General features: G+C 42.2%; 2 protein-coding genes across 2 annotated transcripts in view; one reads left to right on the top strand and one right to left on the bottom strand.

The window, feature by feature from the left end:
- Window positions 1–13,169, bottom strand: part of TIMP4 (TIMP metallopeptidase inhibitor 4) — a 28,814-nt gene extending 15,645 nt beyond the window's left edge. Inside the window, exon 1 of the mRNA XM_039708446.1 lies at window positions 12,818–13,169. Coding sequence (XP_039564380.1) covers window positions 12,818–13,154 — 337 coding nt within the window. The 5' untranslated portion in view covers window positions 13,155–13,169. The remainder of the gene's footprint in view (window positions 1–12,817) is intronic.
- The window catches only part of SYN2 (synapsin II), a 169,925-nt gene that overhangs the window by 106,981 nt on the left and 49,006 nt on the right, over window positions 1–13,938 (top strand). The window lies entirely within an intron of this gene.

Here is a 13,938-nt window from a genome sequence, read left to right on the forward strand (position 1 = left end):
CACCTGACAAAGATGTGTGTTCTCTGTTTTTAAGAGCTCCTCATTTAAGGAGCTGGATCACTTTTTATGTTTCCTATTTTGTATATCCTGTGATATACATTATATGTATATGATATTATATGATATTATGATATGTAATGTTTCCTATTTTATATCTCCTAATTTATTTTGCAGTCACGTAACAGAAGCTTCCAGAACTGCTGCATTAACTAATCAATGGTGTAATAGCGTTTATTTTCATTTGAATATTGGGATAAACCACTTAGAAATAAAACACTTAGAGCAGAAACAGCTGAATCTTGTGCATGAAAGTGCTCTCATTTTGGTGAAAGGACAGATTTTTACAGAGAGAAGTTAATTTGGGTATGAGTGCCTTCAAAATGATGCACATCCATCCACATGTGCAGTGTTGGTGGTGCCACAGTCAGAACAAAGCTTAGCCAGGAGTTTTCCATTAAGAATTTTTCTCAGCCAGAGGACTGGTGATTTCCTTCAGGGGGTTGCTGTGGGATTAAGAAAGAAGGGTTTTTATTAACACCCTGTCACCACAAGTGCTAAAATTTGTATTCTGTAAGGGAAGGCTGGGAAATGTGATAATGAGATGTTCAGCAGTGCCCATCTTCAGTCTGGGAGGGGAATGAGTTCAGAGGGCTCAGTGTGAGAGCAGAGTGGAGCTGGGAATCCCAGAAGGGGACTGGAATTCATGGGGGGAGCTGCTCCAGGAGGAATGTCTGTGTGCAGCCTGGCCAGCAAACACCTCTGCAGCTCAGATTTGCCTCCACTTGAAGTCAGGCACCTGGAAGTGGCCAAGAATTTAAATGTGAGCAACCAGAAAGCAAAATAACGTCAAGTTTGTGAGCAGAACTCATCTACTGCAGTCACCTAAAGTCAAGTTATGGTAAATAATGCAAAGAGTCCAAGAAAATCTCTGGAGAGAGGGTGTGACCACAGAATTTCATTGGCCTTTGTGTCTGGAGGGCACAGAATCTGAACCCAATATATTGTGGTATCTTGGAGGAGAATAATGGCAAGAAATTCCATCAGAGCTGCCAAGAGCCCAAGAACAGGGTGGAACATTTTGGTTTCAGGAGCACACAGATATGACAAAAAATAATCTTTAGATAGAGAATTAGACGTCTGAGACACTTCACTTTTCTTGCAGAGAGGGAACAAAGTCAGCAGGCAAAGAGAAGGAATATCAAACTCCAAAAAGAAGGGGAATCTGCACAGAATTTGTCTCAACAGACCAAAATGAATGAACTCCCTGAAAGCAACGCTGCACAGGATAGAATAGATACCATGGACAGAATTCTAAATTAAACATGGTCTGTTGGCTGCTGATTTATATTTCTCACAAAACCTCTAAAATGTACAAGAGGGTGTAAAATCTTCTTCCATAATTTAGAGCAGCTGTCCCATCCGTCCAGCACTGCCACTCTCCCTTTCCCTGCCTTTCTGTAACTAAACATGCTGGATTGTTCAGTGGTCACAGAGCTTTCCTTGCCATATTTGCTTATGGTAAAGCTTTGATTCTCACCAATGGAGAGAGCAAAATAACTAGATAAAATATTAATGTATACAGAAAACATTGTAATTTCTCAGATTACATATGAGAGGAAGAAAGAAGCTCTGGTAACACAGATTGTAACTCTGATTGAAGCTCTCAGCTATCACTAATGCTACCAAAAAGAGGCAAAAGTTATTGACTGATTGACATAAAATAGTGTTTGAAAATAATTAATTTAATACCCAATGTGTACCTTTACATACACACTGATATTTTTATCAGTGTGTACACACATATTTTTATCAGATATTTTTAGATTACTTTAGAGATAATTCTGGGGAGAATGAAGGTTTTGTTTTCTTAATGTTTCAGTATTTGATTTGCACATGTTGACTTCCAGCAGGAGAGGCAGTGGTGCTGTGTCAGTCATTTGAAATCCCTGGGAATGTATTCCATACATCCCTGGGAGCAGGGACCATTCCTGCCATGAGCAGCCACCTCTGCCAGTGCCAGCAGGGTGATTTTATGGCTCAATAAATTGCCTTTAACCTCAACACATTATTTTATGTGAATCAGTCAATAACTGTAAGACCTTTCCAAAGCAAGTCCCTGAACAGCAAATATTCTGGGTTTATCGGCTTGTGCTGAAGGATTGGCCAACTACACTCTCATGGAAATGCCAATATTTTTTGTCCTTTTCCCACTTAAAATTGCCTTCATTTTTCTCGACTCAGAGCCCAAAAAAAGGAGGATCTGCTGGTGCTGTAACTCATTCTCACATATTTTGAGGTGGTTTGTGTTGCAGGGAATAGGTTTGTACTCTGTGTTTGCAAAAGCTCTCCTGCTTCTTACAGCTTCAGGAATTTGCTTTGTAACTTGGTGGCATGTGAATCCTTGTCTTTATTCACACAAAGTAGCCTGAGCTGAAATCAGGCAACTCTCACTTTTGCAATCAATTCCTATTTAATTGGATCTTTAAGAATCTGGTTATTATGAGTTTAGTGGGACACTCCCAGTCAGTTCCAGACCACCTCTGCCATGGGTGTCCAAGAGTTTCACCTCCAATTGGCTTTGTTGGAGGTTTTGTAAGCAAAACTTGCTGGCCACCATCACCACCTCTGGAAATAGTTTAAATACCCATTTTTAAAAATTCTTCTACAGAAGATTCCCAGTGTTGGGGTAGGCTGGAAGTGGGGTCTGGGCACTGAGTGAAGGCTGAAGTGTGTCAGAATGGCTCAGGCAGTGTTTGTGGGGGTCAAAAATGACTCCTAAACTCCCACAGGACTGCTGCCAAATTACTGCTGGTGCTGCCAGGTTGGGGTGAGATGGATACAACACACTGCCAGGAATAAAAATCTGGGAACTTTTTCCAATGGCTGCTGTGACAGCCTTGGAGTGCAGGTGTCCCACACAGCCTTTGATGCCTAAAACATCCAGGGGACTGCAGCCCTTCCTTTTGCAGTGCTGATTTCAGAATTATTGTTTCAGACTGAAGGAGAGAGAGAGAGATGTTTACTTCAGGACCTGCTGAGGTGCTGCTTCATCCTGATTCTTTCAGGAGCAGTAAACCTGCATTTATATTTCTCTTTTGAGAACAAGTCAGTGTTGACTGCTCTTTGAATGATCTTTAAACAGCTGGAAAAGAACAAATGTTTTTAGCAAATGGCTCATCTATCAATTAATCTTTCACCAGGACAGAGCAGCAAACAGTAGCTTCATTTCCAAACTAACTCAGATATTTGGGGCTGTGGGATGAGTTCAGTTCTAGATGCAAAAAGAATGAGCAGCAGCAAAGCTGCCCCAAAACTTGTCTGTACATCTACATTGTCACTCTTGCTCAGCAACTACCAGACCCAAAGTTGAGGAATCTTTAGTTCAAAAGATGTTTCTGCTAGTTGAGATATAAAGGCAGTTTTACTTTTCCTGCTGTGTATATTTGTTTCCTATCATTCCATCAATAAATGCTTATAGCCAGTGTAAAATAACTAAATCACTAGCACAGTAATCAACTGAAGCACAGTTTCTGAAATCATGAGAAGGAAAAATTGTGGAGCTTTCTGGACTATTTGAACAAAGGTGTTTTGGATCTGTAAGCACAGAACTTGTTGAAGAATATAACTGTAACTATAGTGGGATTTTCCCTTTATTCTGTGAAAAGCAATGTATGGAAGAGCATTTCTTAGTCTGGGTGATGTTTCCAGTTGCATGAGGAGATAAGGGTGCTGAGATAATCCAATCTGTAACTGAGAAATCAAAGCCTTACAGGGAAGTTTGTGACTAGGACTAAACTTCACTTTTGAAAAACTTTTGAAGACTGAAAATCCCATAAATACTCTCCAAGCTGATAAAGCAGATACCAAGGATGTTTTTTTAGATGTCTTGTGATAAGGATATTCATTTGCACTGCATTGTTTCTCAGGGTAAATGCTTTGCAGAATTTGATTACTCTGTAGGGCTTCATTAACTCTATTAGGGTTAATAATAAATCCTATAGGGTTCTTTTATTAATCCTACAGAATTTATAAACAGACCTGTTCTAGTCTGCATCCCAGCTGGATTTCCAGTTCAGGTTTTTGGGTTGTGGAAGGGCAATATTTAAGCTCATTAGGACTCTCAGGTAGGTCAGGATTTTGTGTATCTCTGTGTTTTTGGCTCAGGATGCACAAATTCCTTGTGTAGAAGGCAGGAGTTGATTGGGTTTTCTTCCTTGTTAAACCAGAAGATTATGTGGTTTTATTTTTTTTTTAAATTAGAATAATACATTCAATTTATGAGAGTGAGGTTTTAGAATCTCATTTTTATAAACTTCCAAATAGAAGAGACGAGTGTATTTTTAACAGAAGTGTGGGATTCTTTTAACTTAAATATCACCTAAAAACTACCCAAACTGATTCCCAAATGTTGTTCAAGGTCAGCTTTATTTTCACAGCTGCTCCTCGTGTTACCAGGAACATTTCTCTCTGCTTCACAAGCCTCAGATACCACATCATTTGCCTGGTAATCAACATCTGCCTAATTTCAGCTGGAGAATAACACTCCCTTTATGCTCCAAGGCTGTAGGACAACATACATGATGTTATTGTGGATTTCCATTCATGGGGACACGGCCCTTCCTCGGGGTGGACAGAACCCCACACTGCTGAAATCACTTTTAATGAGAAGGTTTTGGATTGAAGTTGGCACATTAATAGGATTAAGAGTTTGGCAGCCTTTCATGGTCTCTTTCATGTTTTATATTACTTAATCTTTGTTTCTAAGCTTGAGTTTTGTTTCTGCCCTCAGTGTGTGTAGAATGTTGTTTTTTAAATGATGGGGTTCAGCTTCCCAGAATTACAACAAATGATTTTAAATAAAAGTAACTCAGATTTTTTGTTTTCTTCTGAATTTAGAGCACACTCAGCAACAAGCTGGTGTGACTGAGTTACTTCTAAGTCAGGCAAGCAGCACAATTCTTCTGAAATTTCATTTTACTACCCAATAGCCAGCTCCGGGGTATTTTTTTCACTAAAGCTAAATTAAGTTACATTTTTCAGCTATGTCCTAATTGACAGGAATGTTGTGCTCAGTGGGTTTGGCTCCTTAAAATCCATCCTGTTGTTCAGTTTTGTGATGCCACCTCCTTTTACAGCCACAGCTTTGAAGGGTTGGGAACAGTGCCATGAAAAAGCAGCGAGCACGGGAAGGAGAGCTCAGCCTGGCTTTTCCCAGCCCCATTTTCAGGCTGGAGTGGCAGAGCTCTGGAGGTCACTCATCCACAGAATATTGGGAATCATTTCCCAGAGTGGCATGGCATTGGCCGTCTGATTCAGGCCTTGAATTCAGCACTGAAATGTGAGTTAGGAAACTGAATTTCCATGGATTTTTCAAATTCTCAAAGCATTTGCTCCTGTTCTAAACCCTCAAGTAGATGTAGGGTTATTTGTAGGTCTTATTCAGGTCTTACCCCTCCTATTCCCAAACAGGAAATCCAGGCTCCATCCCTGGAAGCTGTTGCACTAATATTTTAGTGACATTTATTTTCACTATTTAGCTGCAAAAGGAAGGACTCAGTGCCATTCCCACAGCAGCATTCCAGGAATTCATTGAATGGGAATATTGAGGTTTTTCACTGGATATTCAGGTACATTACACAGAATTGTAATCAGGGATTGACACCACAGCATTCCTGCAGCCAGAGGTTTTGTAGAATTTTTGCATTTTTTAAAGCATTCAGAAGTTTCAGGCTGTGACACCAAGCAATTTATGTGTACTGCAATTATTCCTGAATTGCCATTCATGGGCATTTTTACCAGGATGGGCCTTTGCAGGGGCCAGGTATTTTTATTTCCCTTTAAATGCATCAGCAGCTCTTTTAAACTAAACAACTTCTCAGAATTCATGCTGTCTAGTGTTTTACAAATCTTTTTGAAAGTGCTATGAATATGTATAAAAGTATGCATAAAAGTAAGAAAAAGTAATTTTTATTTCTTTTGTACTAAGAGAAGTAACGAAACCTGGTCTTTTCTCTGAGATTGACAGGGCACTGTACAGCCAAACTTGATGAAAGAGAGGTTAATTTCTCAATAATTTTTGTTGATGAACCTAACATTTGTCATATAATAAAATGTGGATATAGGAATTTATAAAATGTGGACATAAGAATGATTGTGAATGATGGCTACCTGCCAACACTGATTTCCTGAGCACTGGGGGAACACAGGACACTGGAATTTTTTTTTCCTCCACCCCTTGCTGAGGAAGAGGCTGAGATTTGCCTCATTTTCAGCTCCTCTGCATAAACCTACCAACATCAGTTTTGAAATTAATATAATTTTAGCTTTTTTAAAGAAGATTCATTGGTCCTAGAGATGAAACTGGCAGCACTCTCCTCCAGTGGCAACAATGCTGCCTCCCCACTAAAATCCTTGCAAGAACCACACTCAGGTAGTTTTTTGTCTATTCTTTGGTACAGAACTGGAACAGCACAAACCCAGTACAGCATTTCTGCCACCCAATTCCCAATTCTAGGAGCAGAATTTCAGCTCCCACTCCTGAGTGTGAGCCCTGAGGAATGGCAGCTGCACATTCCTTCCTGGTGGAAGTGTGGCTCTGGAAATGTGCATTATTGTCAATGGAAATGTGTATTATTGGCACTGGAAATGTGCATTATTGGTTCTGGAAATGTGCAATATTGGCACTGGAAATGTTCATTATTGTCAATGGAAATGTGTATTATTGGCACTGGAAATGTGCATTATTGGTTCTGGAAATGTGCCACCCAATTCCCAATTCTAGGAGCAGAATTTCAGCTCCCACTCCTGAGTGTGAGCCCTGAGGAATGGCAGCTGCACATTCCTTCCTGGTGGAAGTGTGGCTCTGGAAATGTGCATTATTGTCAATGGAAATGTGCATTATTGGTTCTGGAAATGTGCAATATTGGCACTGGAAATGTGCATTATTGTCAATGGAAATGTGCATTATTGGCACTGGAAATGTGCATTTTTGGCACTGGAAATGTGCATTTTTGGCACGGGTTTTCACTCAGGGGAAGGAGGTGGTGCAGAGCACTGGGATCTGCCTCTGCTCAGCAGGGCAGGAAGAGAAATGGGTCTTCCCTGCTATGGAGAACCCCAAAAGCTGTAGGAATTGCAGAGTTCCCTGAACCCAGGTCGGGGTGTCTGGGTGCCCGTGACCCAGGATCCTGCCAGGAGCTGTCCTGCCCAAGGAAAAGAATCAAGAACCCAGATTTTTCCTAGGATCCACAAAATGTGGATCCACAGAAAGCCAAGGTTTGGCACACCACTGTCCTTTGTAATTAAATTTGGCACAAAAGGGCATTTTTAAAGAACCAAGGATCTCACCTCCACAGAAAGCCAAGGTTTGGCACACCACTGTCCTTTGTAATTAAATTTGGCACAAAAGGGCATTTTTAAAGAACCAAGGATCTCCAATTCTTGATGTTCAAGAGAGATGGACACTGAGCCCACAAAGACACGAGGGGCAGGGGCACCACTGCTGAATTTGGTGTCAGACCCCCCTGAAGGGCTCAGCAGGCTGGGCAGGCAGGGACCAGACCTGCCCAGTCCCACTGCCAGTGGGTATCACACAATAAAATAACAATAAAACCTGGAATTTCACTGCCCACCTTTCCTCTCCTCACTTGGAACAAGCACCATCCCCCTTTCCAATGCATTCCCCAAAGCTGATTTTTTCTCACCAGGCAAAAATTACTTCCCACCTAATAATGTTCAAATTAATCCATTCCAGCACAAAACTGGATATTACATGGCAGAGAGGCAAAATTGTGGGACACTGAGCCATGAAGGTTTTCATTTGAAACTCAGTAATGAAGAAACAGCATATTGTGATTATCTCCCAGAAGAGCTGACTCTGAAAACTTAATTCTGGCGTATTTAAAGAAAATTTGTACTGTTATGTTTAAATGTGATTAAAATTTAATATATCATCTGGCACATCTTTACAGTGCTTGATCTCCGTGATCTTGGGAGATTTTAATGGGCTGAAAATGCTGCCAAGCTCCAGCTGTAAAGTTTCCATCCTGTTTTGAAATGTGCCACTCTTCTCCAAAGCTGCAGAACTGTCTTCTAAAGCTATATTATATATATGTATATATATATATATATATATGTATTCAATACCTGTTAGTCATTGCTGTTCAGTAAAAATATAATTTTCAATATATTTTTATGAAAAAACATACTTGAAACTCAGTAATGAAGAAACAGCATATTGTGATTATCTCCCAGAAGAGCTGACTCTGAAAACTTAATTCTGGCGTATTTAAAGAAAATTTGTACTGTTATGTTTAAATGTGATTAAAATTTAATATATCATCTGGCACATCTTTACAGTGCTTGATCTCCGTGATCTTGGGAGATTTTAATGGGCTGAAAATGCTGCCAAGCTCCAGCTGTAAAGTTTCCATCCTATTTTAAAATGTGCCACTCTTCTCCAAAGCTGCAGAACTGTCTTCTAAAGCTATATTATATATATGTATTCAAGACCTGTTAGTCATTGCTGTTCAGTAAAAATATAATTTTCAATATATTTTTATGAAAAAACAATAAGAAATTTGAAATCAGAAAGAATACAACCAGCTTTGAAGGGAACGGTATTACACAACTAAGAAATGTGAAGTATTTACATATTTCTCCTACTGTCCAAAAATAGCCCAGGGGGAAAAAACCAACATGAATTTAAAGTGCCAGACTTCAGGAAGGAATCAGTGCTGCCCATAGCCCATTTTTGCCTCCAGATTGTCTGATTTGAAGCTCACATTGGTCCAGCATTGAGGCCAGGATGACAAATTCAGTGGCAAAAGGGAAATCTGTTACCTTGGCACTATCTGGAAAACTCAATTGCATCCATGTTTCTCTCCAAAATAAAAGGCAATTATCCAACAAGTTTTCATGTGCTGGCTGGGCACTCCAGGGCCTCACTACTGAATTTGTTATCCAGAACCTCCTCCAACATTTTTATGAGGAGAAAACCTGGGCATTGTGGTCAGCACTGATAATTAACATGGACATCTGGTTAATTAAACCCCTCCAATCCCAGGGCAAGTCCTCTGGGAAAGCAGAGCTGTTTGCTGGGGCTGAAGGAACTCAGCACATTTAGAAGAGCCCCAGAGGGATGTATCTCTGGTTTTGTATCAAAGGTGTGGATCTCCTGGTGCCAGGCACTTCCTACAAATGAGGAGTTACCTCACTTTGGAGGAAAATTTATAACTACTGAGGAGTTCATGACAATTTCTCCAACCTGTACTGTGGGAATCAGAAAAACAGAAACTTCCACAGACACTGAAGGGTTTGATCTGCAGCCTTGGAAGAAGCTTGGATTGATGTAAAAATACAATACATAGATATTAAGTAGAAAAATCATAAACTTATATTTCTGCAGTTGAAAGAATATGCTTTAAATAAGTGAGAAACTGCACTGCTAAGATGGTGAAGGGTTTGTAGTGTAGGGGTGGGGTTGTGTGGAGTGAGCTGAGAGTTCAGAAGTTCTAACAGAAGCATTTGTGTGCAAGTGAGACAGAAGCCATTGGACAAAAGTATCCGCAGTGCAGCAGAAGTGAGTAAAGGTGATGGGTTAGAAAAGCAAAATAACCCCTGTGCCAGCTGTGCATTGGGTTAGAAAGTTCTGCAGTGCCTTGTAACAAAGAACTTGTGGCTGCTCTGAGCTATGGCCAACTGCTTGCTCCTCTGAAATCTCACAGCCCCTAAGGCTGATGTTTGTCTGAGCTATAAATCATTTCTGGGTTGAAAATAGTCCCCCCTTTGTTATTAGCAGTGATAACGACACTGTACAAAATCACATCCTCTGGAGTCTCTGTGGGAAGGTGAACAAACACGAGGTCAGGTGGATGGCAGGACTGGCACAGCACTCCTGCTGTACCCTGGCAAATCCCACGGTCCTTCCCAACCTCAGCCCTGCAGGCCTCTGCACCCATCCCTGGTTTTGGGCAGGACCAGGAGCTCTCCCTGACTCCAGCTCTGTCAGACATCCCTGATCTCTCTCAGGTTCTGTGCTGCCTGTGGGGACCTAGAGCCACAAAACCTTCCTGGCAGTGAAGGACAAAGTGTCACAGCACCAATCATCTTAACAAAAGGCAAAGCAAAAGAGCTTGTCCAGACTTAATTAATTTCTGTTCTTGTTTTTCCTTGCATCTCTCAAAAATGCTGCTGCTGAGTGGCTTCACACATTCAACTGGGGGTTCAGGGACCGTCAATTCAATCCCTTCACCTCCACCCTAGGCATGCTGGAGGAAATTAAAAATACTGCCTTTACACAGTGGCTGAAGACATGTGGTGGTTGGTAGCTCCATGAGCAAATCTGAGACTTTATCTCTGGTTTTACTGAGGAGTTTTGGGTCAGGGCATCTTTATTTTAATAAGATCTGCCGGGAAATCCTGCGAGGGAGTCCTTGGCTGTGTCTGTGGCTATACAGGATGAACTGAATGAATTAATGAGTTTAATAAGTGAAGAACTGGAAGAGTCTCAGCACACAGCTGGGAGCCAGGTGGCCCTGAGGTCCCTGAGGCCACAGGTGTGTCCCCAGGCAGCTGTGGAGGCACAGCCCCCGTTCCCAGGGGATGAGCAGTGCCTGGCCAGGGCTGCAGCCCGGGGTGCCCCTTCCTGCCGGGCACAGCTCCTCTCCTGGGCACAAAGGCTGCTGGCACAGCCCGGGGGAGCTGCTCTGCCAAGCTGCTCCCCGGAGCTTCCTCCCACACAGGACAGGCAGCTCCACTCCTGCTCCTTCCGAGGGGTTTCACTCCGTTTGTGTGGCCAAAGATTAGCCAGTAATTCAGCCATGAACGCTCAGAGCAGGTTGTGTGTGTGTGTGTACATGCAAATGTATACACAAAAATATGTGTGCACTTATTGGGGTGAAGAATTCCCTTCATCTCCCGTTTCGTGACGTACAGAAATGGTATTTTAAAAGTATAAATAGTGAACAAAGGGATCCTTGACATAAACATTCCTCACCCAAAAGAGGATGTTTACTTAGACAGGAATATTTATAGGAGTGAGAGCTTGAGCATCAAGTCCAAACACTGTAGCATAAAATTATTGTAAGTATTTAAATAAAAAGTAGCATGATATAGTAGAAAAGCTAAAAGTAGCATGATATAGTTCCTATTTGTAAAATACATCTAAGAAATGAGTAAATACTAATCTGTAGCATCAGAATGGCTTCCCCATGAATGAAAATATTCATTAAGGTGGCCCATGATGAATATTTTCAGTTTCCTCTACACTGTAAAATTGTTAATTTTGGAAAATTTTTACATGAAGTCTGTTGAAAAGCTGTCACTTTCTCGTGCACAGTTAAATGCACACATATTTAGTTGTAGCACAACTTACATTTCCTTCCACGCCTTAAACACCCCCAAGCCTGTGATGCCTGGTGGAGGTACCTCCACGAAAGGGATTGCTGAACACGGGCAGATTAAAAACCAATTTAACTGATGGCCACAAACAGAGCTCAGAGTTTGTCATGGCCACAAAGATTTTCTGTCAGGGCATAAAAGCAATGAATCAGTATGCAGAAGGTATTGCCTGCCCCATAGAGATGCTAATTCTGTGGCACTTTGGAAACTCATGTTCTACATTTACTGTTCACACCCCATGGAAGCTAACCAGCCTCAGCCTGAGCTAATGAAATCAAAAGGCTGCAAAATGTCACATTTTCTCAAAATGTCACATTTTCTCATCCCCCTGAAGCCTAATTTTGGGAACTTTAGGCTCTTTCTATGAGTTGTTTGACAAGCGTGGTCCTGCCTGGCTGTCATGAGGCACAATTGTCCCAAAGCTGCAGAGCTACGTTCACACAGAGCTGCTGTGGCCCATCAGCTTCCTGCTCCAGAAAATTATAGAATACCCCAAGAAGAAATTAATGAAAGTATAGAATAGCAGGGCAAAGCGCAAAAGTTTCAGCAAGTTAGCACTGGGGACTTGTATTTTGTGGTCCTTTGGGTTTTTGGTTTTTTGGTTTTGTTGTTCGGTGGGGGTTTTTTTCCCTGAAGTTCTATAAAAATATCTATATGAGCAGTTTACACATTGCAGGCTTATTTAGATAGAATATTTCATATATAGCAGACACTGCTATATACAGCAGCAGATATTGGAAAGCTCAGGTATTTTCTAAGTTAGGACCTAATATACAAATATATAAAACAGATGTTATATATAAAAATATATAACACATATAAAGCATGGAAATATCTGTTGTATGTAATAGATATAAAACATACAAAATATAAGACAGTACATAAATTATATCAAATAGACAAAGGATAAAAAGACATTCATATATAATATATAATGCATAGAAAAGATAAAAAATATAATTATCGATAATATTTATAATGTAAAAGTGGTGTATATAGATATAGATAGATATAGATAGATATATATAGATATAGATGATAGATATAGATATAGATATAGATATAGATATAGATATAGAAAGTTATAGAGATATATAGATAGATATGATAGATATAAAAATAGATATAAAATACATATAAAATATATAAAATACATATAGAATAGATATTAAAATAGGTATAAAAATATAAAAAATATATGAAACCATGTAAAAAATTACTAAAAAGCCGCCACTCTCCAACCCAGCGATCCCAGCAATTTCCAACCACAAACCCTTCTGGCAGCGCGCGGGAAGCAGCGCAGCCCCCGGCATCTCTCCCCCTGGGTTGGGGGCAGCGCAGCGCAGCTCCCACCACCCCTTTCCCCTGTGCCCCGCTGCGGAGGAGCCGCGGGGAGGCTCCGCGGGCCGGGACTCACCGAGCGCGGCATCGCAGAGCAGCTGCTGCGGGTGCGCGGGCGCGCAGCTGCAGCCGGACACGGCCGCGGGCAGCGCCGCCAGCGCCAGCGCCAGCACCAGCGCTGCCCCGCGGCTCCCGGCGCTCCCGCTGCCCGCTCGCCTCATGTCCGCCCGGGGGAAAGGCTCTGCTCGCTGCCCCGGCCGCGCTGGGATGCCCGGGATGCTGGGGATGCTCGCTCCGGGATGCCCGGGATGCTCGCTCCGGGATGCTCGCTCCGGGATGCTCGCTCCGGGATGCTCGGCCGCGCTGCCCGCCCCGAGCGCTGCCGCTGCTCTCTGGCTCCGGTCCCCGGACATGGGACACTCTTATTTATGGCCCCGGCGCCGAGCCCCGGCTCCGCCTCCCCGCGCTTCAGAGCCCATTTATTGGTGACATCGTCCGCGGGAGTGGGAGTGTTAATCGCCAAAAGCTCCCACAAAACCGGCTTTTACGCTGATTTTCTGAGCGTTTTATCTCCTCCGAGTGAGTTTGCGTCCAGTTTGGATTTAGAAGCCAGCCCTGCGATCTTGTTTTGGGCAAGTAAACAGAGCTGTCCTGTTCGAAGCTCCGTGTGCACTCGCAGCCCCCGATCTTCCTTCCCCTGCGCTTCTGGGCATTTTCCTGAGCTGCCGTCCCTGTTCGCGGGCTGGACAGAACTTCATTCATGGGAAGGAAACCTCTCAATGCTCTGCTTGTGAGCCTCCAACAATCCCTGGTTACAGGGAGGAACCAATTACACATCAAAGCCGCAATAAAAGGCATCTTAAACGAAATTATTTCATCGCAGATTTAATTTAGAATAGCAAGGAAAAACATCCCAGTGGTGTGTTTTGGAGGCAGGGCTCTTTCCCTACATTCCTTATTAATGCAAATCCTGCTCAGAGCAGATCTGTGCCTGTATTTCCTGGCTGGTGTTGGAAGTGGAATTCAGCGGAATAAACGCAGAATTCAGAAATCCTTTTCACCTTCAGAGCTTTGGTTGCTGTGGCAATCTGGATGTGTGTAACCTGTGGGCACCCTCTTTTTATAAAGAAAAATGTTCCATGAGGAAGCAACCCGAGGTTTGATTAGAGAGTAATAAAGAACATCTCTGGATTGGCA

This window comes from Passer montanus, unplaced genomic scaffold, assembly GCF_014805655.1.
Source record: "Passer montanus isolate IOZ18808 unplaced genomic scaffold, ASM1480565v1 scaffold202, whole genome shotgun sequence".
In the NCBI taxonomy this organism is placed as follows: domain Eukaryota; kingdom Metazoa; phylum Chordata; class Aves; order Passeriformes; family Passeridae; genus Passer; species Passer montanus.